This window comes from Ambystoma mexicanum, chromosome 12 (genome assembly GCF_040938575.1).
Source record: "Ambystoma mexicanum isolate Mex_15411 chromosome 12, UKY_AmexF1_1, whole genome shotgun sequence".
Taxonomy (NCBI): Eukaryota; Metazoa; Chordata; class Amphibia; order Caudata; family Ambystomatidae; genus Ambystoma; species Ambystoma mexicanum.
This window is the reverse complement of record NC_090936.1, coordinates 1,193,501,155-1,193,527,273: the sequence shown is the minus strand read 5'-3', so window position 1 is coordinate 1,193,527,273 and position 26,119 is coordinate 1,193,501,155. Positions and strand designations below refer to the sequence as shown.

At 47.9% G+C, this 26,119-nt stretch overlaps 1 protein-coding gene across 1 annotated transcript; it reads right to left on the bottom strand.

The window, feature by feature from the left end:
• Nucleotides 1-6,068: 6,068 nt before the first annotated feature.
• On the bottom strand, nucleotides 6,069-7,811 carry LOC138514748 (zinc finger MYM-type protein 1-like). Its single transcript, XM_069630132.1, has one exon. It carries the CDS (start codon nucleotides 7,809-7,811, stop codon nucleotides 6,069-6,071), a length of 1,743 nt encoding a protein of 580 aa, XP_069486233.1.
• Between the last annotated feature and the right edge of the window lie 18,308 nt (nucleotides 7,812-26,119).

Below are 26,119 nucleotides of genomic sequence, written 5' to 3'. Positions count from 1 at the left end.
GGTAGGGAGATGTAGTCGTCTGCGTGCTTCAGGAGGGCATCGAGCACTTGCAATAGTGTCCGTGAGAACAGTGGCTGAGAAATGCCATGCAACTGTCCGACTGTGTGCTGGTAGGTGCCTGTGGCCAGGAAGTGGAGTACAGACACCACCTTCAGTAGGGGTGGGATGGCGTTTGGGCTATCTATCATGCTGACAAGGTCAGCCTGTGTCATGTCCACAATGGCGGTTATGGTGTCCCGGTCCAGACGGTAGAGGGTGTGGATCTGCTCATCAGTGAGGTTGAACGGATGTGCTCGGAGGCGTGGGATTGCGGGCTGCCTGCGTGGTGGTAGTGGCTGTGCTGGCGGCCCTTGCTGGCCCTGCCTTGGCCTCCTCCTCCTCCTGCGTCTTCTCCGTGCGGCCGGTTGTAGTTGGTGTTCGTCTTCTTCTTGGAGTTGGAGTACTTGCAGTGCTATCAGGTCCCCCAGGGCCAACATCGCGAGTCCTGCCGGTAGCATTTCGGTGTGGTTGTGGGAGGAGACTGGCTGTGCAATTTATGTGTTTCCAGGCTGAATGGCCTCCACCTGTGGTGATTCATTCCACCTGTGCAAACTGCTCTCCCCTTTGGCCGAGCACGTCCCGCGCACAACGCTGCAATTCGTGGAATGGCATCTTGCTATTGCAATCTTGTATTTGTACCCGATGGCCGTGTAACATTGGTTGATATGTTCATTCTGCTGTGGTCCCATTGTTTCACATACTATCTGTGCAGTCGCGAACAGAGTTGTGAAGGGTCAGTGGAACGTAGTACTCGAGTAACGGTGGGCCCTCATTCATCACTGTACCGAGTTGCAACGACGGGCGGGGCGTCCCATTCGTGGGTGAAGGCAGTTGCCATTTTCACACACAGCCGCACTCGATGGATTAATTAGTGTTTTCAAACGGCCACAGATGCCTCTTCGACGTGATGTTGCAAATGAGGAATTCGAAGGGCGGCGCTTTCGGTTTTCAGCTAGCGGCGAGGAGATGCCCACAGGTCTGACTGCAAATATAACGTTCTATTGTTCAATGTCCTTGGGACAGGGGCCATGGCGAGAATGCTATGATTGATATGAATAGTATGGGATGCGCAATTGCGTAGTGGACGATAAGGCAGGACGTTCCCAAATACATGTTACTTCACTAGACTGGAATTACGTGCTGGGGCACTGTGGATTTTGCAGGCTGCATAACGCACAGACTCAATGGATATTTCTAATGTTATGTGAGTAAATATTCAGGCGTTTTCATTACGGGATGAGGGAATGATGAATGGATGCATGGGCAGGTGATTTGATACAGAGTTTGCCATGTACAGGGCTTCTTGGGATCTGTCCGCCCCCCCTGCGCTATGTGATGCAGGGCTGCCATAGTGGGACCATCGTCTATCTGGCCTTGTTGAGCCCTCCCTGTCTCGACGCGCCTTCAGACACTTGTGTCCATGCACGTTACCAATCCCATCTGAAGGATTCTGTTTTCACAGACGCATGCACAGGTACACTCGTTTGTGATGGTGTTTTCACCTCGATATAGATAGTTATGATTCGCAAGTGGTTTTGGGGTGGTGATGATCCTTTGGAGTGGGCTTGCATGCATATGGCTGTGGATCTAGTGTGATCATTGAAGTGAGTTGTTCGAATGTAGTTCTGATGGCCATTCTATTCTGTTTCTTTTCTTTTGGTTGACAGGTATCTCCTCCCCTTTTGCCACTGCCATCTGTATGCCACTCCTGCAGATGGGTTTTACTCCCGACACCTGCTGCTTCGTGTTAATCAGTGGAGCAGCATTACGATCTTATGGGACGATCGCCAATGGGCCACATGCCCTTACGCAGTACTGGTGGCTCGGAGCAACATTTCGGCCTTTCAGCTGGACTAGTGCCTCCCCATTGGGACGGCCCTGCGGTTCTGTGCGCTTCCATGTTGCCTTTTCGTACGTGAATGTGGCTCTGTGTACCATGAGGGAACAGGGCGTCACACAAGTAGTGGCTGGTCATTTCTTGCGGATGCAGCCCACAATGGTGAAATGTGTTTTGGAGTTCATGGCCTGATGGCTGTATGGGCTTGGTGATATTGATGTGCATTAAAATTCTATTCTGATATGGGCCGTGTAGCGTTCTTCTTTGCAAGTGATGTGGCATATTCCTATTTGGGGAGCGATGTATTGTGAGGGGATCTGCATTGGGTTCCAGCTTCGGAGTTTTGTTGCGTGGTCCTGTACTGGGCGCGTTTGCCTACGAAGCCCGTGAGGTCAGGGATGGGGGCTGCCAATATGACAGTTTGAATGTTGTCATGCTCAGGGGCGGGGGATTGGGTTTTGTGTGACAGATGCCGGTCAGCCAGGTGGACTGGTGGAATGTTGTGATTTTCTGAATATTGCTGGTCACAGGTGCCTGTGTTTGCGTGCGTTTCTTGGTGGGGGACTGTGGTCATGTCCATTGGGATGGCTTCTGTATTCGTGCCATCTGTGCCCTGCAGCTCCCATTGGCCCCTCTTGAGGTTCATTTGTTCGTTGGCATGCATGGGTGACTTGTGCATTTCACTGGTTGCATTGTGGCTTCGTTGCACCTACGGGGAGTTGTACTTTGTGGGCAGGGAGCGGTGTACGGGCAGTCAGTGGGGCCGTTTACGGTTGATTCGCGATGCCGTACTTCTCACCATGGCGGAATGGTGCATTCCGCCATGCTTGATGGCGTTAGGTACATGTCCGCTGGGGTCGGAATTGGCGTACCGTTGCGCCATGGTGGTGTTTACGGTTTGGCATGGCGCGCGCGCGCGTGCTTGGTGCAGTTAGCGTTGGCGTTCACTACGGTGTCGCTAATGGCATCGTACTTTGCGGTGACGGGTCATAGTCGCACCGAGCGCTATTCGATGGCGGTATTGCATTTCCGCCATCGTTTTCCGAATTCCGCCAGGGTCGTAATGAGGGCCACTATGATTTGTGCAGTTCGGGATATGTTTAATAACATTGTGGATTTCAGCTTGAAAAATGTCTGCCTCAAAGGACAGCCTGAAGCTTAACCTTTTGCATCTGTAGAGCCCCAAGTGCGTTTTGAAAGTTGTGATATGCCTGCTTTCAGAGCTTAGTACTAGCTGATGGTACCCTTTTTACAAGTCGAGCTTTGAAAAGACTTTGGCCCTCATTACAACTGAGGTGCTAAGTGCACCAACTTTACCACCATGGTGTAAACTACGTTTACACCATGGTGGATGGCGGATTTACCGCCCCATTACAAGGTGAGTGGGGCGGTAAATCCCCATTTCCCATTTTCCCTTCCCCATTCCCATTTTTGCCCCATAGGGCATAATGGGAGTGGGGAAGGCGCTAATTACGGCACCGTAAATTACGGTGCCGTAATTAGCACCAAGGTGCCTTAGCACCATGGAACTTAACGCCTGCAAAAAGCAGGCGTTAAGGTGGGAATCAGGCGTTAAGGGTTAACGGTGGCGTTAACCCTTAACGCCTGAGTTGTAATGAGGGCCTTTGGCTCAGTTTAGTATTTGAATCATATCAGTGACGGATGGGCCCAGGTGTCTTTCTCTTTTAATGGCTTGGTTCGCCCTCGCATGTCTCTTGGGGAGAGGGAAAATGGGGAATACCCAGGTTGTGGGGCCCACGGCTGGCTCTATGATGCCTTGTATGAGGAGCCTGTGCAGGTCCTCTTTGACTTGTTGCTGGATATTGATGGGTACCCCATGGTAATGCTGAGCTACAGGTTGAATATTTTCATTGATATGTAACTTGACCTGACAGTTCCGTGGCTTCACAACACATTTGAAGAGTGTTGGGTGCAGTTGGCTTATTTTGTCCACTGGGTCAATGTATTTGTAAACCATCAATTTGTAGAGATCATGGATTAAACCCATGTCCACTGCTCCCTCTCCAATATGCATCCACATTCTGTTGAGGTGGAGATTACATGGATGGGAATACTTTTTTCTTGTGGTTTGTGTCTGCATTGGGCGTGAAACTGTGCAAGACATTTTAAAGGTACTTTTGCCCCGTACGGGTATATGGCCACACTGGTTGGCCAAAGTCAGGATATGTCTGGCAGCGCCTTGAATACCTGTTCACTGATCACGTTAACTGTGGTGCCAGTGTCTATAAGAAACTCAATCGGCTTCCGAGGGCTGTTGTCGGTTGCTGTTTTGTTGTCTAGTGCATATAAATAGCCCTTCTACCTCTTGTCTCCTTCAGAGGAGCTCACCTCTGTTTCGGACATGGATTGTTCCACCAGATATCGGATGTGTCATCTGGTGTGTCGTTCTGGTCATGTTGCGGCTACTTCATACCTTCTTCTCTCCCTCTCTCTCTCTCTCTTCCCTTCCTGGCCTCTCCTCTCCTGATTCTTGGTCCCTTCTTTTCCCTTCCCTCCATTGTCCGTGTATCTGAGCTGCCGTCTGTGATACTTGGATTGCCGTTGTGTTGCTCTTTACCCTTGAACGACTGCCCGCTCCTTTCTCGGCTTCTCGCACGATGTGGCATACTGACTTGAAATGCTTTTCTTCTCAGCAGGCAGAACACCTTTGTCCAATTGCTGAGCAGCTTCCTTCATGTGGGAATTTGTATCCACATTTCAAACAGAATTGTTCACCTGGAGCCCTTGGTTCCCTCTGTAGCTGATGGACCATCTCTGTGTTGTTGTAAGACCTTTGGGGCTATTGAAAATTTCCACTAGCATCTCTACCGCCAGTTCTGTTCTTGCCAAATCAGGATTTCTTCTAATGTCCTGGATTTTTGCAGCAACTTGCATTGAAAGTATTGGGATTCACGCCCTGCAATGATCTGTGCCTCCGTAATTGAGTAGTTGGCAAAGTCACAATGTTTCATTTTTGTGCGCACCCTCATGACAAAGGCATCCATGGATTCTCTCTTCAACTTCTTGGTACTATGAAATGTGTGCCTTTTGTAGTCCGCATTTGTATGCATAGTGAAATATGTGGCCAAAGCTTCCTTTAAATCTTGAATGGTGTCAATGGGGTCAGCGGGCAACTCATCTATGACATCCCTTGTGACTGGCCCCACCGCTAATTTCAGCAAGCATTGCTGTCGAGCATCTTCCAGAGGTCCTGTGGCCCCAACATACAGATCAAAAGCCCTGATCCACCTTGCCCATTGTGGTCCCATATCACTTGTGTCAGACACATCAAATACCCCTGGCAATTGTACTCCCTCCAAGGGAGATGTAGTGGATCACTCTCCTTCCCACTGTCGACCAGCGTGGATCTTTCACTGACTGACTGGGTGTGAAGTTACTCCTCATTGAATATAAAAGGCCTTCCAGTGTGTAAAATGGGCGCCACTGTAGGCTCACCCACTGGCGTCACCAGGACGTGTTGCGTGGCCGCCCGACACAGGCGCAAGCACCGCTGTCTTCCGTAGGCTGGGAACGATGCCTCTGTGAGGCACGAGCACCGCCTATCTGATCCCCGGGCCACTCCCCCTGGATTGTCTCAATGCTGCGGCGCCGGGATGTAAATCGTGAAGCCCTGTAGCGCAGGACTCCTTCCTCCTATCCGCTGACAGGTGGATTCACAGTCGGGCTGTGAGGTGCACGCCTGCGGTTGCCACTGTAGTATCCCTGGTCGGAGAGCAGGGGAGCCGACTTATGAATTTCCCGGGGGGGGCTCAAATACAGGAAGTGACATCACTGGCCATGACCGAAAATTTGCATATTGTCGCCAACTTGGTGCAACGGCGCGCAGGGGTGGGGTCGCGCGCAGTGCAGAACAGTGGAAACATTGGCTAGCATGTACTGCATATACTAAAGTCAAGAAAGAAGGAGATTTAAGCCTTCAAGTTGCATTCCAGTAAGCTATCACTGCCCCTACTCCACCCCTCTATAATCATCCAGGTTGTAGTAGCCCTCCCTCAAAAGGCAGAGCAACATGGGAGAATGAAATGATTGCTAAACAGAAGGTACAGCTGCAAGGTGGAGTACCACCACCACAAAAAAAGTTCCCAATTCAAGGGAAACGAGAAGTAAAGACGTTTACCGATTAAAAACTACCAAGCAAGTGCTGCTGTAGAGGAGAACAGGTGAACTGTTTTTATTGCAGCACCTTCCCCAGGCTAAATGTATTTTTACGGACAACAGTTCGTTGAATAAATTCATCTGCAATGGCCTCAACATCCAGATGTGCAGCTTCATCTTTGTGTCCATGCAGCAAAGCAACAGCATTTAATCGAGCTTGGCCCATTGTAGCCCTCAGGTAGGTTTTGATGCGCCGAAGGCATGAAAATGAACGCTCCGAAGAACAAGAGGATACAGGGATGGTTACTGCAATTTGAAGCAGTCGTGCCAGTTCTGGGAACAAATTGCGCATAGGACGAGCCCTTTCACCTTGGAACAAGTCAAAGACATCCTGAAAACACATAACCGGAGTCTTATCCCTCTGTATAAGTTCAAGGAACATATTTCTATGCAACTCTAGATTGCATTCATGGAAGTCAGTCTTATAAAAATTCATGACATAATCACTGGAGGCATTCCCTGTAACAAATTGTTCAATGTTAACCATATGGTCACATGCAGTTGTATTGAAACGTTCTGACAAAGCTACCAATGTAAGGTCCATGAGTTCATAATAACCTTGTCTATAGAGGTCTTTGGGAGACTCAAAAACATGAGGAACTGACCCTTCATCCAGGCGCCGTGGGATTTTCCTGGCCCTTCTTTGCACAAAATGTTCCTCTAGTTCCACATCTAAATCATTGGCCGCTGATGTGGTTTTTGAGAAGAAGTCTTCAAATCCCTCACGCAGTTGTGCAACTATGGTCTTAAGGTTTTCAATCATAACCGCTGCTTCATGGAACCTTAAATTGACCTTCTGTAGAGCAGTGTTCACAGTTTCAACACGGGAAAATACCAAGTACAGAAGATTAAGACCTAGATAGGTTTCGAGTTTATGGAGCTGCAAGTGCAACCCATGGGCTTTTGCTCCCGCTTCATTGTGGTCACCGGCTGCAAGTCCCAGAAATTCAATTACAGAACTGTAGTTAGCTAGTACAGTCTTCAAAGATTTTGCTTGAACGGTCCATCGGGTAGGGCAGAATGGAAGCAGTTTGACACTCCCTTCTTCTTGACAACGTTCAAAACAAGCAAGCCGTTTTGGGGAATTTCGAATGAACCCAATCAATTCCCTTACAAAAACCAACAGATCCCTGAACTTGGCAGTGCCCATAGCTGCATCCTGAACTACTAAATTCAGATTGTGTGCAAAGCAGTGCACATAAATAGCTCGTGGTGCCACCTCCTGCACCAATGTCTGCAAAACATGTCGATGTCCAGCCATATTGGAAGCACCATCATAACACTGCCCCCGACAGTTTTCCATATCATAGCCAAACCTCAGGAGAACATCTTTTAAAATGGCAAACAGAGTTTGTGATGTAGTGCTAGACGTTTGATAAAAGCCCAAAAAAATCTCCTCTACCTGAAGATCCTCTTTTGCAATACGAAAGACTACAGAGACCTGCTCTTTTATTGACACATCAGCAGTCTCATCCAAAATAATCGAAAAGAATTTTGCATCATGAATCTCTTTCATTAGGCCACGGAGCAAATTATGTGACATAATTGCCAGCATTTCATTTACTATGTCATGCGACATCCATTTGTATTCTGTTCTTTGAAGCCAAGTTTGAAGTTCTGGGACATCTCTGCCACGAAGCGACAGAATTGCATTTAAATTAGAATCCTCATCAGTATGGCCCCGAATTGCAAGACCTTGCCGAGCTAAAGCCAACAATGTGGTCAAGATATTCAACAGCGCACTTCTGTTATCCCTCATCTGCTTGAGGTGGCCCAACGACAGAGCTGCTACAACATTTGTACCCCTTTCCACAGATACTAGCACCACTGCAGCCGCCCGATGAAGATTTGAAGTCTGATGGCCGTTACATCTCTCTATGGCCTTCTTAAAATTATTAAAGCCATGTTTATAGGCCCCATATCGCCATCTCTCTCTTACCCATCTCTCTCTTACACAGAGTTTACACTGGGAATAGGCAGATGAGGGGAGGGGGAGCAGGCTGACTGGACTCCACACACCACCCTACTGCAAGCGCTAGCTGCCAGATCTTCATGGGCTCAGCGGAACTCATCAACCACAAAACGGTCCTTCTACACCATGTGGGTGCATGAGCTCTGCATGTATGCAGTCTCTTGGAGCATTTGAAAGCAGAACGCTCCTCTCTTGGTTCAGTCTATCCCTCCCCTGTTGCTTTCATCCTCCCTCTTGTGCACCCGCTCTTACCCTTAACCTCAGAGCTATGAGACTGCTCTACCACTGTGCGAGTGCTGTACAACCAACATAACCAGCCTAACATGATATAAACACACTTGATTGGCCACTCCATTCCCGTGCCTCCTGTTACCAACATCATTCACCTTTATACACAGTCTGTCCTGGACTGCCACTCATGGCACAGGCGTTTTGTCGTTTTGACCAGTGTTACTGAATGAATGTTCTCAAGTTGCATCACATTTGACACAAGGCAAGGTGGGTGAACCGGGAACAAGGGTGGAGCCGGACTGGACGGGGGCACAAACCCTCCTGCCCCCCTGTATTCCACCACTGCATTAGTCTCCTGCCCCCCTGTATTCCACCACTGCATTAGTCTCCTGCCCCCCTGTATTCCACCACTGCATTAGTCGGCCATTGTGCCTCTGAATTTTCTTGCATGCAATTCAATGAATCTTGTAACAGTTACTTGTCCTTTTATATTTCTACATCAACAATGTTTAAATACGTTAACGCAATACACATCTAACGCAGGTCACCATTGAAGGGCACTTGCTAGTCATGAGGTGACAGATTAGGCCTGTGCACTTGAGGCTGTACTGAGGACCCCCCCCCTTCCCCCAGCCAAACGTCTGCGCTACTGCCAAAAATAGCGGAATCGGTTGTGCTGCAACGAACGACGCTGCTGCTCCGTCTATGGCCAACGTTTGTGGTGCGTTTGCCTATTTGGGCCCTTTCATAGCTCCTCCATCTCTCCGTATTGATCACAATTTGCATATGCGGATTGCCTGCATATTTGTCTCAACGCCTGCAGACGGGAGATGCCTTACGTACAAAGTGTACTCCTTAAGACTACATTCAGAACATGAGGATGCAGAGAAAACCAGCAGAATAGCCTTTTCCCTGATTGTCCCTGCATCCTCGGATTTAAGAATGAGGGAATTTACTCGCAGGTTAACTCTGGGTACAAGCTCAATCCAGGAAGTTAGTCCATCCTTGGAGCTCTCATTTCTGGGGCAGGTAATGTAACTGGTGCACACCAGGGGCGCCGAGTACGGGGGAGGGCTATGGGGGCTGGGGCCCAGGGGGCTACGGGGGCCGGGGCCCGAGCCCCCCCCCGGCAAAATCAACAAACATTCCCGCCCACCCCCTAACACCAATAGGAGTCCTAGAGGGGGGGGGAGGAAACGGACAATAACTATCGTACTAGGCCTGAGGGTCCCTGATTCCTCTCTTGCTAAGGCACTGAGGGTCCCTGATTCCTCTCTTGCTAAGGCACTGAGGGTCCCTGATTCCTCTCTTGCTAGGGCGCTGTGGGTCCCTGATTCCTCTCTTGCTAGGGCACTGAGGGTCCCTGATTCCTCTCTTGCTAGGGCACTGAGGGTCCCTGATTCTGCTCTTGCTAGGGTACTGTGGGTCCCTGATTCTGTTTTTGCTAGGGTGCTCTGGGTCCCTGATTCTGCTCTTGCTAGGGCGCTGAGGGTCCCTGATTCCTCTCTTGCTAGGGCGCTGTGGGTCCCTGATTCCTCTCTTGCTAGGGCGCTGTGGCTCCCTGATTCCTCTCTTGCTAGGGCGCTGTGGCTCCCTGATTCTGCTCTTGCTAGGGCGCTGTGGCTCCCTGATTCTGCTCTTGCTAGGGCGCTCAGGGTCCCTGATTCCTCTCTTGCTAGGGTGCTGTGGGTCCCTGATTCTGCTCTTGCTAGGGCACTGTGGGTCCCTGATTCCTATCTTGGAGCGCATTGGGCCCCATATCTCCCTAGTTAAGGTGCTGTGGTCCGCTGATGCCACCCTACTCCGAGCACTATGGGCCCCTGTTACCATCCTCGTAATAGCACTGTCCGCCCTAGATGCGACCCTCGTTGGAGCATTGTGGGCCCCTGATATCACAATAGTCGCAGCACTGTGAACGCCTGGAGCCTCCCTCTTTAGAGCCCTGTGAGACCCTGGACCCTCTCTTCTTAGGGCGCTGTGGGTCCCCGATATCTCCCTAATTGGGACCCTAGGAGCCTCTGATACCGGCCTAGTTCGTGCATTCTGGGTCCACCTCACTAGTTAGGGCAGTTTAGGCCCCTGACATCTTTCCTAGTGCGGGTCCTGTCGGTCCCCTATTCCTCTTATATTGGGGTGCTGTGGGCCACCGATGCCACGCTAGTGGAGCACAGTGGGGCCCTGAAACCGACGTGGTTGGGGCACTGTGGGCCCCTGGGGCCTTTCCTGTGAACCTCAACTGTTGGCGCGCTGCAGATTCTAAATGTCTCCCTAGTTGGGGGACTTTGAGTGCCCGCTTCCTCTCATTTTGGGGTGCTGTGGGCCCCTGATGCTACCCTAGTGGAGCACTGTGTGCCCTGGAACCTTGCCCACCCCCTAACCATGGCAACAAAATAAAAATAAAATCACTTACCTGCTGCTGCTGTTTTCCGAACGTTCTGCTCCCTCTGCTTCTCTGGATGGAAACGTCTGCTATTGCTGCCGCTGCCGCTCCTGCTTTAAACATGGGCGAACCGGAAGCAAAACACAGAAGCTTCCGGTTCGCCCCTAAGCCCTCCCCTCCAGGACCATACACCAATAGGAGTCCTAGAGGGGAGGGCTTAATCCGACATTCTCGCGCTTTTACCCGGGCCAGATTGAAGTGCTGCAGTATCGATGGAAAGGGCCATCGATACTGCATCACTTCTCTCCGGCCCGGGGGGGGCTCAGCCCCCACTCGATTTTGCCGGGGGGGGCTCGGGCCCCGGAGCCCCCCCGTACTCGGCGCCCCTGTCGGAGAGTGTGGCCTTGATGGAGCAAACACAGAGCTAAGGTTCACACACCTTTATGCCTCACCGTACAACATAACTCTGCCCCTTCTCTTTCCTGCACGTCACTTCCCACCCCGATCCCCAGGCCCCATCCCCCTCCCAAACTACAACATCCGACATGACAGTTGCCACGCGGCAGCAGCCAGGACTGAGGCAGAGCAACTAAGGAGGAGGTAATTGAGTTGGATGAGTGAGCAAGATGGAAGGGGACGCCAACACTCACAGGGAGGATGGCGTGCAGGGCTTTCCCCCACACTCACAGCACACTGACAGACAGACGGAACGGGGTTGCAGAGAGAGTGGCACCTACACTTATATCGGGGAGTGAAGGTGGGGCGCGGGTTTTGTTGGAAATTAAGCACCTGTGACCACGATTTCTTGCCGCAGCAGCAAACACAAGCCTGTGAAAGCCGGGTTTGGCAAACCAGGCTTCTGACAATATATCATAGAAGAGAATCATCCTACCCCTCACGCGGCGTGGCTTGCTTAAGTGCCAAGGACGAGTCTGCTCGCCCTTTTTGCATAGACTTGCATAATAGGGCGAGCAGTTAATTTGCGAACAAATTACTCATGTTCTTTTGGAAGAATTATTCTTTATTTTTAGGGGTTAAGGGGTTAAGGAAATATGGCTATAGAAATATAAGCACTTAACTCTTTTTCTTTATCGGTTATTGAGAAGCAGTCCTGGAGCTCTTCTGAATCTAACTGCTTTGGATTGTGTGTGGAGAACGCTACTTCGAGTATTTTTAACTTGACCTGCCCCTGCTAAAAGCTTTTACTGAAATGTCAAAATGCACAGATATCCTTAAATGCACTGCGGTGTATCCTTGCAACCTTTTTAAATTGAACTGAAGTACCTGGAGAGATTACGGTAATTATTCCTGCCATCGCTCCTATATGAACATGTGTGATTTAGCATAGGACGCATGCAGTCAAGCGTCTCTGATTCAAAGTCACAGTAGACACACAGGCCCTTTATAGTTTACCGGTACCGGTAAATCCTTACCGCCTTACTACGAGGTCCCTTTGCGGGTTGGGGGATTTAACGCCTGCTTTTTGCAGGCGTTAAAAACCAACCCGCAAAGTGACCCAGGGAGCTAATTACGGTACCGCAATTTGCGGTACCGTAATTAGCGCCTTCCCCATTCCCATTGAGCCCCATGGGGCAAAAATGGGAATGGGGAAGGGCAATGGTGGAAGGGGGAATTACCGCCCCGCCAACCCTGGAATGGGGCGGTAATTCCCCTTTCCGCCAAGGCGGTGCCGGTATTTTACCGGCATGAACCATGACGCTAATAGCGGCATGGTTCCCCGCCATCCGTGTAATGAGGCCCCTAGACACGATATCTCTCTGCCGAAAAGAAACCATGTGCATTGATTCAAATACTTCCACAAAATCTGATACTTGTGGATCAATCCAAGGGGGGAAAAGAAAAAAATAATGTCCCAGCCGCAACAGCCCCAAAATTCTACCCTTCAACTTGATTTAGCTCTGCATACTCCAATGCAGTTTAATACCCCCACATCAAATTCAGGACCCTTTTATCGAGGATTTAGAATCAATGAGGTGTATACTTATTCCATAGTGGCCCTCCCTCCGGCTTCACCCGCAGACTCACATCTGCCTCCACCGGACCATGTGCCCTTTCGAAGCAATACCCACACAACTGTTGAGATTAACCGAGCTGATGCATTTAATGATGACTTTATCACCATGGAGGAAAAAGACAATTAGGCCTCTTTACGACTTTGGCGACAGCCGTGCCGCCGTAGTCGTTATTTTACCGGCGCCCAGGAATGAGCAATTACCGGATCATTACAGCCCCGCCAGACCCAGGAATTTCCCATTCCTGGGCGCCCGTAAAAAATGCTCCCCATTCCCATTCCAGCCCCATAGGGTTCCATGGGAATGGGGGGGCCGGATGCACCGGCACCATTCAGAATGGTGCCGGTGCATCCAGCATGGTCTGCTTGCAGGTGGCGGTCCACACGCAAGGTCAGACCTGGTGGGCAAAAAGGCACCCGCAAGCAGAACTCGTAGTTTCCTGGTACGGTAACAACGGTTCCAGCAAGTTGTTACTGTACCGGCAAACTTGTAATGAGGCCCAATGTCTCTTAAAGCCATTGTATCCCCCCAAGCCACGATCTAGCTCCACAATTTGAAACATGTCTTCATTGCACTCCCGAGATCTACCAATTTCGTCTTTTAGCTCTCATATTAGAGATTCTACCCAACATCAACCTATTAATCTAGGTGGTGCGACCCGCTCTTCAAATGACAATGGGCCTCATTACGACCCTGGCGGAGGACCATGGTGCAATTTGCACCATGGTCCATGGCGCAAAGCTGCCAACTCCGCCATGGGGGTTGGCGGACTTACCGCCCCATTCCGAGGTTGGCGGGGCGGTAAGTCCCCAATCCCCATTTACCCTTCCCCATTCCCATTTTTGCCCCATAGGGTATAATGGGAGAGGGGAAGGCGTTAATTACGCCACCGTAAATTACGGTGGCGTAATTAACAACAAGTCCCGTAGCGCCATGGATTTTTCCGCCTGCGAAAAGCAGGCGAAAAAATCACCATGGCGCTACGGGAACTCGTAGTCTGGCGGAAAGGTACGCCATGCTTTACGCCGGCGTAAAACCCTTTCCGCCAGGGTCGTAATGAGGGCCAATATAAAGGCCTCATCCACAGGAGCGGAAACTCTAAGGAATTTAGATTGCTTAAACTTATTAATGAAAGATAGACAGAGGCATGACCCTTTCCCCAATAGAACAACAATCCTTAATCTGCTAAAAACTATTCTGAGTTTAAAAGCTATTCAATCGAACGATATAAAGTATGTTCGATTTACAGATCATTGTAAGCTTGTTAAAGTTTCCCATCTTGTATAGTCAGACAGATATTATGAGAAACAAAAGATGAGCTGTAGTTTGATTATATCGATTGAGTCACATTCCCATAGTCCATCTAATAGAGTCCCTCCAGCACATCTGCGTCTTAAAGCATCCTCAAACTCTCATCCTGAACGCTTATCCATCACTTACCATGTAGCCCAAGGCCCCCTTGCACGAGATGTGACCTTTGGTCGCTCTCATCCAACATCAAATGATTGTTCCTGGACTTGGCTTGCACAAGAAATCAATAAAAACGTAACCATCTCTAACCATTAATGTCAGGGCCATAATGAGCTGATCATCTTAAAAATTGCAGTTTGGAGAGGGAGGATTTATCCCCAGGAGATCAACCTCTCTCAATATTAGACGGCTCTTTCTTTAATGTCATGTCAAGGATTGACCAGGATTCGGATGCTGTGGCAGTGACGCTAGATGCCCAATAAGCTTTTGATATGTGGGCAGTTCTGGAAAAAAATGGGCGTAGGCCCCACAATGATTGGATATATCAAATTACTGTATACAGATTCCACAGCTAGAGTTCCGATCAACTCTATGACATCCACGGCATTTACGCTGCATAGGGGCACACGGCAGGGCTGCCCGTTCTCCCCGATCCTCTTTGCGTTAGTCATCAAGCCTATGGGGGACTATATCAGAGCGATACATGCTCACAGAGGGATACGCTTGAAGGATACCCCTGAAATAATATCCCTATATGTCGATCACGTACTGTTGTACATCAGGGACCCCGCTACTAACCTTGGCCCTGTTCTACGTGATGTGACACGCATAGGCACCTTCTCTGGATTCATGATGAACTACTCCAAATCGGAGATGTTCCCACTCACTCGCACTACCCCGAAACCTGCATGTGAATATCCTCTCCGTTGGTCTCCAGGGGAAATTAGATATTTGGGGGTCCAGATATCCTTAACCAGACCGACACTAATGACAGGGAACTATACCGCCGTGGCACAGCAGTCTGAATCGAAGCTTATGAGATGGCGCTCCCTCCCTCTTTCACTCGCCGTGAAACTTTCCCTGATTAAGATGATTCTGGTTCCCAAATTCCGTTTTGTCTTTGGGACTGTCCCGATTTGTCCAGGTAAACAGTACTTTGATGATCTGCATAAACTGTGTGCGCAGTTCCTGTGGCATGACGGGGTGGTTCGGAAAAAATGGTTACATATGACCCTGCCCTCTGACAGGGGGGATTTACCGCCCCTAACCTTCTCCTATACTGGACTGCTGCATAGGCTCAATATGCTTCATACTGGTACCCATCTCTGATGGTGCCGCCACATGTCAAATTGGACAAGCTGGCTACTCCTGAGGTTAATACCATGACATTCATACTATGCCGTAATTATGCGGCTGATTCATTGGCCGACCCCATTGCAACCACATTGCTAGCATGGAACCGGTTGCTTTGCCCAACTGCCCAGCCCTGTCCTCACTACAAGTGGCTCCCGATCTGGGAATTCCCGGGTTTGGAACCTACACGTGACAAATGTCTGGCCCAGCACTGGATCTCCTTGGGTTACCAGGCACTAACTGATCTCTTTCCAGATGGGAAGTTCATTACCACCTCAGACGTGGCAGCCGGCCACACCGGGTCCACGCTCGAGATGCTGCAATATTACAGGCTCCGAGCTGCTCTCCGCACCATGTGGCCTTCGTGCCCTGATGAGCCCCCTGATGCTCTTGAAGTTGCGTACATAGCTAACTCGGGCAATGCCCATGGAGTAGTCTCCTCTCTTTACAAAATGTTGTTTGCAAAATGTCCGGACCAGCCCCCTAGAGCGTGCAATGGCTGGGCTGAGGATCTAGGCATGGGAATTTCAGACGATATGTGGAAGAGGATGTGTTCCCACACCAACAGGGTGTCCCTTAACTTCAGGTATAGGTGCATACAATACAAACTCCTAAACAGGTTGTACTACACCCCCCATCGGATTGCTAAATTCACGAGCGATAGGGTACACATATTTTACCGTGTCAAGAGGAGGGGGCTGATCATCTGCACATGTTTTGGACTTGTCGGGCATTGGGGGACTTCTGGGGTGGCCCTCTCGGATATCATTGGTGCAGCGGTAGATCCTCACCCGCTTGGAGTGTTATTTGGGTTATGCAACACAGATGACACCAAATAAAATGGTACATTTCTGACTGTAGGCTGCATGGTGGCCAAGAAATGTGTGCTGCAGGACTGGAAGAGCACGTCCCCTCCGTCTTTCAAAAAATGGCTGAACGCACTAACCTGGTCTCAGACCTGCGAGGAGGAATACATTAAAACTCTTCCGCCTCACTCGCGTCCCACAAATGTGTGGTCGGCATCTGGTAGCTATCTTATTAGACAAGCTGAGAATGCCTCTGGAACATCTTCTCCTGAGGTCCTGTAGGAATGATTAAGGTTGACTAAGCACGATGTGACTATCCACTCTAAAATCTGTACTGTCCTTCTCTGTGTAATACTGGAAATATGTCGACAGCAATTGTACTTTAAAAAAATTGCAGTTTGGAACACTCAAGGTTTCAAACATTTCCTAGCTCAACCTGAAAAAAATCCCCTATCCACTTTTGATATCTTTCTTTTAGAGGAAACTTGGAAAACTGCAACTCCCACTTGGCCCGGGAGAGAAGTATGTTGGATTCTAGCAATAAAATGCTCTGAAGGCTGTCCGTCAACCGAACCACTTGCAGCCATCAAATTAGACATAGGCCACATTTTGCTACCCTCGGCCTCTCCTCTTTGATTTATACATCTTCTTAAACTTTCCTCCTTGCCTGCAGATGGGTTTAAAAGTAAATCTACAGCCATCCTTAGCTTGTATTGGGACCCTGCTATCTCTGATGACGTATTTCGATCACCTGTGAATCTCATGTTAGACTTAGCAATCGCTAATACTTCAATAGACACCATATTGATAGCTGGTAACCTAAATATCAAATGTCTCAATATTAGAGACTACCAAATTTCCTCAAGAGCCAAATAATGGATGTCTCTGATGAATGATATGGGCTTCACTATGCTGAATGGGGATTTATCTGATGATATTAAACCTAGGCCAGCCTGGCATTGAGATTCATTCTTGGCAATGCTAGATTATATCTTCGTTTCAAAACACTCCATCTTCTCTATGGAGTCATTTGAGATTCTTTCCATGTCGATGAGTGATCATAATATCCTGACATTAACTATACTTCAACCTCATTTTCAAATGCCCTGGGATGAATACAAATCTACCTTGCAAGTTCAAGGAAGACGAAACAGAAACAACTGGACAGAAAACAAGCTTCATTACTTTTATGATTCTTCAATCTCCTTGAGAGATGTCCCTCTTTTTCCTTCTGCTCTGCTTTACACTGAACCTCTCCACTTTTTCTCAGAAAAACCTCACTTGAACCATCGCCCTCTTTCATCACTAAGTATCAAAATGATTCCAGCATCCAACACATGAAAAGTCAAGTTAGGAGATTGCATAGGGAAATAACTCGTCTGAAGCCACCTGACAAAAACTGCAAGCTAAGAAATCTTAAAAACAAATATAAAAACTGGCTTAAATGCCGTAGGCATAACAAACTTCAGCAAAATGGGGAAGCAATACTGCACGCACTTGCCTCTAAGTCCAGTGCAAAGATCTGGTCACTATTAAAGCTCGGCATAAATGATACCTCTTTTCCATTGATGATCAAACCTATCAATGAGCATACTTGGTACTTCATTTCTCCACTCTCTTTGCTAAACCGTCTGATCTATCTCTTTTCCCTGAACTGCCTTTAGTTGATCTTCACGGTATGAGCTTTTACCATGAAGATATTTACTTGGAAATCAAGAAACTGACCACCTCGAGAGCCGTTGGTCCGGATGGCCTTTCAAACTAGACATTGAAAGCACATCCAGAAATATGGACATCCATCCTATTCTCTATTTTTCAACAAGTTCTTGCTTCTGGCATGATGCCAAGCTCTTGGAAGCAATCGATCATTATTTCAATTTTTAAGAAAGGCGATATGTCTCTACCGTGCAAACTATAATCAAATAGCCTTATTTGCCATTCCGGGTAAAATCTTTGCTTGTCTGGTACTTAACAATTTTCAAAAATGGCTTACAGCCTCTTCGCTGCTAGGGATACATCAATCTGGATTTGTGCCTAATCTGGGAACCTCGCTCAACCTTCTCATCCTGACAGCCATAAAAAAACGCATCTTTCATTCAGGCCAAACTGTATATCTGGCTTTTATTCATTTTAAACAAGAGAATTGCTCTGGTCTAAATTATCAAATGTGGCGTGCCCTCCCCATCAGCTTAATTTTTTGATACCATTTCACACAGGCACTACCATTCCTGTCACATTAATCAGGAAGATGCCATATCCCAATCGATTCTGATCTTCCAGGGGCTTACACAAGGCTGCATTCTAGCATCTGTCTTATTAAATTTATTTAACAGAGAAATTGGAACATATATTAATGCCATTTCTTCCTCACCCCAAAAGTAGGCACCGCCGCAATATCCTGGCTGCCCTATGCCGATGACCTTGACCTTTTGGATAAAACTCCAATAGGACAACAAAGAAAATTAAAAGCCCTAGAACATTATGCTTTTATTAATTCTCACTCAATTAATGTGGAAAAATCTGACATTCTCATAATGACCCCACATAAATCAACACGGTTGAATCGGTATAGATGGACCATAGACAAATGTAGGTATTTGGGCCAGAATATTAATAGCAGAAGAGTAGATTCCTTTATAAAATAAAATTAAGACTTAAAATTGAATCTTTGGCTGCCCAAGTCACCGTTTTAATACTCAAGTATGGGAAATTCTCACACATTCAAGTCTTAACATTCTATAAGCAGAAGGTAGTTCCCATCATTGCCTATACTGCCTATGCCAAACCCCCTGAACATTGGCCGAAATGGGATCTTTTAGAAGGAATCTTCTGAAAGAAGGTCCTCTATCTACTTCGATCCTTGTCCTTTCAAATCAATCGACATGAACTAGCCCTACTATCCTTAAAAATTATAGTAAGCCGGCATATGATCATGTTATATCGCACATGCCTGTTAAATGAATCGCCTGCTACTAACCTATTACCAGCTTTGGCTTCCATCTTGCGAGCTGACCATGACCCATCCCTAAGCTCTTGGTAGATCCATTGTCTCAATCTAATGCTCATGGCAGATGTTGAAAACAATGTACTTTTTCAAGCTCCTACAAGAGCAAAATTAAAGCTATGGGACTACGATTGCCGTTCTACCTGGGAGGAGTGTCACCAGTAGGCTCTATTGGATATTTGAAAATGCTAAAGAAGAGAAAGTTAAATCAGATTCCAATATATATTTACAAAAATTTCTGATCCCATCTATTGCAGTTAACACATGCGATTTAGATTTAACCTTTGGCGACTAATGTTATTCTAGCCTCTCGTGCTAAATCCAGTCATTTTCAACCTTGGTGTAGATTTTGCTAGAACACCACTCATATAGAAACACTTAATCACTTAATAGTCCATTGCCCAAGCCTAGTTATCCAAAGAAAAGAAAGCTTTTATACATTCTTATCCGGCTTTGTGCTCCTAACACCTGAAACCATGCGGAACATGATCATTAACGGACACTCCATTTCTTTAAATTTAAATGTTGTTAATAATTTGCTAAAACTGAATTTGATCAATTAACTGTTTACGTATGTATGTTTTATTTAACATGCCTTTCAATCAATCGCATACTGATTTTATTTCTGTTTTTATATTTGCTTATGTACATCCCTATGATTTTTAAATGGCATGTTTAAAAAGGTCTGAGAAATATGTCTTTTACGGGTCTATGAATCAAACTTTGTATCTCGTGTAACTGATCTGTATATCCTTTTGTTGTCTTGTCTTTTCCTAATATTGTAAAGTTGGAATTTGAACCAAACCAATGAACAATTATATAGAAGAGCTTACAAGTACAAAGTACAAAGGCAGTGTTTACAACCGATCCCTATGGAGTCGATCTACTTTATGCTGGTGCATGTAGCCAGTGAGCTCAATAGGGATTCCCAGCATGTCCGCTGAAATGGCAGAGAGGAAGGGACGCGGCAGAAACACAAGCTGCGTTCTGCCCCTCCTCTCCACCATACAAATTATTTAAAATGGGGCATGACGTTAATAGAAGGCGTAAAAGCATTACTCAAGGCATGTACGCCTTCCATTAACATTACGGCTCAACGGAACACAAGTTCTAGAGTCTTAGCAAAGTAAGCACGGTGTACAGACCAGAAGCGATGAGTGGAGGGAGGAGCCGTGCGGGCATCAAATACTCAACAGAACACACCTTGTGATTGTGAGAGGTAAGTCTTATACTGCAGACTACAAAACTCTGACAGCCACTACATAGCTGGGCTCAGACCGAAGTTTAAATATCAGATGTTGCAGTGCCAGTTTTGGAGTTGGATTGTGGATGCAATTTGTAATTTAAAAAATAACGTGGATCAGAATTTAGTGGCCATTTTGTAAAAGACAACATTGTATTGTGAACTAAGAGAGGTATGCCTACTCAATTTTGATACACTTCCTATATATTCCTTTCTAGCCCCTCTAACATGCCCCCTCCATTATCTATGCATCCCACTTCCCTCTTTGAACACAATATGTTCCCCTCCATCTCCCACAACATCACCACCTCGCAGATCCTCTGGGCACCAAACCCAAACAGCACCAAGCCCGCCACCAGCGAACGCCCATGTTCCACTTACCACCCCCCACAAACTTCAGAGCCTATCACTACCAACATAGCACCCGATCCCATGCAAGTGTTCTATCGAAGGCCTGAGACTGCCTGCACCCTCATCCGGCCCCCAATCCTCCACCCACACTCTCTACCCCCACCAAAAGAATCCTTCTTTCTGACCAACACCAACCCTCCAGTCACACCGAACGACCCAGTCCAACTGATCACACCGTCCTACACATTTGCCAACACAATCCCACCAGCCACACTGACCAACCCAGTCCTGCCAGCCCCGGACACCCGGGGAAGAACCACCACCACAATTTCCCACAAACTCATATGCCTCCTTATCAATGCCCATCCTTGGCCAAAAACAGACACAGCATCTATGACCTCCTAACCTCCGACTATCCTGATTTCACTTTCATCATGGAAACATGGTTCTTGGACGATTTCAAACTAATCGCACACGAAGCATTCCCACCTCACTACTCACTCATCACCCACAACAGACCCTCTAGATGAGGCGAAGTAGCCATCCTCCACAAACCACACTTATCCATTACCTTCACTGAAACACAGCCTTGCACAGCTAACTGTGAATCCCTACTAGTCAAACTCTCTGTCCTGCCCATTCTCTCGCACAACTTCCTACTCATCTACAGGACTGCCGGGTATGACAGACATTTCACCAACACCCTATGCAACTCACTAGCAGCCACATTAGTTAACCACCCGGCACTCACCCTACTGGGGGACTCAATGTCTGGTTTGATGCCATTTTCAGCATCTCCAACCCCATTTCCACATTAACTGCTAAACGCCTCACCTGGACAGACCACTCAGCCATACCTTTCTCTCTCCGCACACCGCCCCTGCCTCCCAAGGCTTCCTCTATCCCTCCATCTCAGTTCAAGTGGTGGAACAGGTCAAGGTATTACCTGACTTGGCTGAAGCCTTGCTACCCACCCTCCCCTGCTCCCGGTCAAAGATAGACCTGTACCCAAAACTCTCTCCCTCCTCTTACCCCCTCCAGCGCCACTGCCTCTCGCAAAGGCCCAAGCCCCAAGTGATTCACCCCCACCTGAAGGTATTCAAAACCCAAAACTGCTCCCTCAAGCGCAAATGGTGAGCCTCCAGAACCCTGCAAAGCAAAACAGTTTATGCCCATCAACACAAAACTACAAATCAGAGATCCGAAAGGCCAAAACAGCCTATTACAATAAAAGAATCCTGAGCTGCCGCAGCAGCAGCAAAGAGGTCTACATGATCCTCACAGAATTCCTGAACCCTTCTTGCACTTCTGCCCCGACCACCTCCTCACAATTGCTCTGCAACTCCCTCTCTGAATATTTCCACAAAACAGCCCTAGACAGGAAGGCCACCCTCAACACCAAACTTTCCAACCTCACGGACCGCCCAACAACTGCTCTGCAAGAATCAACCCTCCTGCCCTCTGAGACCACTTTGTTCTGCTCTTCAACCCTATCTCAAGCAAGGAATTTGTCAAACTGCTGTCTGATAGCTGACCTTCCAGAGAACTGGCGAGGTCCAACCTTAATGACTCCCTTACCTCCGGCAACTTCCCAGAACCCTTCAAAATCACGCATGTGAAAGCCTTTCTTAAGAAAGCATCCCTCGACCCTCTCCAACCAATCAACTACAGGCCCATTTCCAACACCTGATTCTTGGCAAAGCTCATTCACTGCACTGTATACTCACAGCTCAACTGTGTCATGGAATCCAGCAACCTCCTAGACCCCGCTCAATCAGGTTTTCATCTGCGCCATGGAACATAAACCACACTGATCTCTGTCTTGGATAACGTCAAAGTCACTGCAGGCTCAGAAGGATGCGCAGCACTTGTTCTTCTTGACCTCTCAACAGCGTTTGACACTGTTAAGGACATGATCCTCCTTGACAGATTACACTCTCTAGGAATACGAGATTCAGTGCTCAACTAGATTGCTTAATTCCTCACTAAGAGACAGCAAATCACCTATCCTCACCTTCCTCTCTACTGAACACCAAATGAGCATTGGAGTATCCCAAGTCGCCTGCCTCTCACCCCTTCTTTAAACCTTTACATTACCCCTCGGCCCAGGCTCATCTGCTTTCACAACCTCACCTGCTATAACTACGCCGATGCCAGACACTCTATCCTGAGAATTCCCAAATGTACCTCCTATCTTCGCCATGACCTAGCAGCATGTCTCACAGACATTGACCACTGGATGATGAGTGAACATCTCCTTCTGAGCCCAGGGAAAAGTGAGAACATTGTGTCCAGAAAACCAGCTCTATTCCCGCAACCATCTCCCTGGCTGCCTCCCATCCCCCACCTGGAATATGATCTAACTATGTCTCACCACATTAACACTGTATCCAGATCCTGTCACTTCCACCTTAGGCTTCTGAACCGCATGTTCCCTATCCTCTCATAGCACAATAGACTGGCTGCAATTGTGTCCATTGTCATGTACAGACTTGACTGTGCAAACTCCCTTTAGTTTGATCCACCGGCCTTCCAACTAAACAGACTCCACAGAGTCCTGAAATTGGCTGCCAGGCTGCTTCTTGCACTGGGATGAAGGGATCACATCTCACCTGCTCTCAGCACCCTACACTGGCTCCCAATTGGACGAAGGGCCACCTTCAAAATCCTGTGCATTACTCACCGAGCGGTGCACAAAGCCGGCCCCAAATACCTGCAAGAAAAGATCATGCCTTACCTCCCTACCTGCACCCTAATGTTAAGCATGGGGCTCCTCCTAGCCCACCTCTGATTCAGCTAAGATTGGAGGGTCCGCCTGCTCGACCCTGGCACCAGCATTGTGGAACTCAGTGCCACCCCGCATTTGACACAGCCATGACTACATTGCTTTACGGAAAGCACTCAAAACCTGGCTTTTTCCACTAAAATCATGTAAGGGACCATTGTGACCACTCAACCCCACTTTCTTCAACTCCTGCCTCTCCTCATCAACCTTTTCTCTCTGCTTTCAAACATGCAACGATTATTCCTATTCTAAAGAAACCCTCTGCAGATCCACTTCTCACTGCTAACTACAGACCTATCTCTCTTCTACCTTTCCTTTCTAAGCTTCTTGAGTGCCTTGCCTACTCTCAACTCTCATCCTTTGTCACTACTTCCTCTCTCCTTCCTCCCTTCCAATCTGGCTTCCGTCCCAAACATTCCACTGAAACTGCTCTCACCTCTATCCTTAACTCCCTCCTCTCTGCTCGACATGCCAAGCAACCTTCTATCCTTATTCTCCTTGATCTCTCCGCAGCTTTTGACACTGTCGATCATCCACTCTTGCTCCACACCCTTTCCTCCTTCGGGTTTAGGCCCTGTTCTAAAATGGCTATCCTCTTACCTCTCCTCCCGTTCCTTTGCTGTATCATGGGGAGGCCAGACCTCTCCTTTCTTCCCTTTTATTTATGGTGTTCCTAAACGTTCTGTACTTGGTCCTTTCCTCTTCTCTCTTTACACCTACCTCATTGCCCCTGTTATCTCCTTGTTTGGCATCTCCCACCATTTCTATGCTGACGATACTCAAGTCTTTCTCTCTTTTTCCTCCTTCTCACCTGACCTTCACCTTAAGCTCTCCTCCTGCCTCACTGCTATCAAGAACTGTATGTCCTCCCGCTTTCTCTCTCTTAACACCGATAAAACCGAAGTCCTTTTCTTCCCCTCTAATTCTCTTCACCCTCTCACTCCTCCCCCTTTCATTCACTTTCCTCCCTCCAATCTCCCTATCTCTCCCCAATATCGTAATTTAGGCGTTCTCTTTGACTTCTCTCTCACTTTCTCGCAACACATTTCACTCACCTCTAGCACCTGCCGATACCACCTCTACAATATTCGCAAAATCCGTCCCTCCCTCACATTGCACGCCACCAAACTCCTAATTTCCTCTCTCATCTTTTCCCGCCTCTTCTACTGCTCTTCTCTACTGTTCGGACTTCCCGCATCTCATCTTGCCCCTCTTAAATCCATATACCACTCTGCTGTTCGTATCCTTTGTCTCCTCACCTCCCGTGACCCCATCTCTTCCTCGCTCTCTTACCTTGGCTGGCTACCTTTCCACTTACAGCTAAAATTTCACTTTCTCTGCCTTGTCTTCAAATCCCTCCATGGTCTTGCTCCTCCTTATCTCTCCTCCCTTCTCTCCTTCTACTCCCCCTCCCGTTCCCTTCGTTCCACTGACCCTTTCCTTCTCACTGTACCTCCATCCCCCTGCGCTTCCTCCCATTTCCGCTCCTTCCAACTCCTTGCACCTATGCACTGGAACTCGCTCCCTCTCTCAATCCGCTCTACCACGACCTTCACCTCATTTCGCACTTCCCTTAAATCCCTCCTCCTCCATTCTCCTCCTTGAAAACTCCCCCTCTGCCCTCTCTACTTCCCCTCCCCCCTCTCCCTTCATCTGATTTATCTCTCCCCTCTCCTGCTCCTCCTCTCTCTCCCTTCCATTTTTCCTCGTCCAATCCATCTCCACCCCCCCTCATCTAGTCCCACTCCCCTTTCCCCCCTTCAGTTAATTGCTCTTTGCACTGTTTTGTCGAATGATTCATGATGTAATTCTGCTCCCAATGTTATTTGTTGTTGTTATCTTGTATTTTGTTGTTCAATTGTACAGCGCCTTGGTGTAAATCGCTCTATAAATAAATCAATCAATCAATCAATCAACGCTGGGACACGGAACCTGTCTAAGTGATCAATGAAATTCAATGCTATTTACCTGCTGGCCCCTACATGCTCAGAAATAACACCTAGTTGCTCTCAAGCGCCAACACATTGATTGTGCTACCCTGAACGATTCTAGAAATTAATGCCCAGGACTCCATGTTAGGCAGAAACCTGTGCAGTTCCCTCTGGGACCACTGCAAAAGATTTAGGACTACAGGTGTTTGGCAGTAAACCCACTTGGTAGCAGTCTGTACCATACAGATTCACTTGGTAGCTGTGGCTGAGCAGTCAGACTTCCCTCAAGAAGAGTCAGGCAGTATGTGGAGTATACAAAATAGGGCAACCTACACAGTAGAACAAGCAAACACGGAACAAGGCTTCAGTGTAAAGATATAAAGGTATTTATTTATAACGACACATCTATAGAAAACACTCTGGCACTAATACGGCAAACACTTCAATTGCAATTACTCTACGCAGAAAAAGATAAATCCCCCTAACAATAGTTCGACAAGTCTAGGTTTGCCAGCATCACTTATTTGCAGACAGAGGTGTATGCTTTAATCTAGATGGCACTCTAGTATTCGTTAGGACGGGAGAGAAAAATAAGCAGGTTATGAAATCAACACGGTTCCTATACTTTACGGACAAATGCAAGGCAAGAAGACAAGAACCACTGTAGATCATAAAGTTCAGAGGCCAGGCCCACTCGGAGAGAGGCAAGGCGATATGTCCCAAAAAG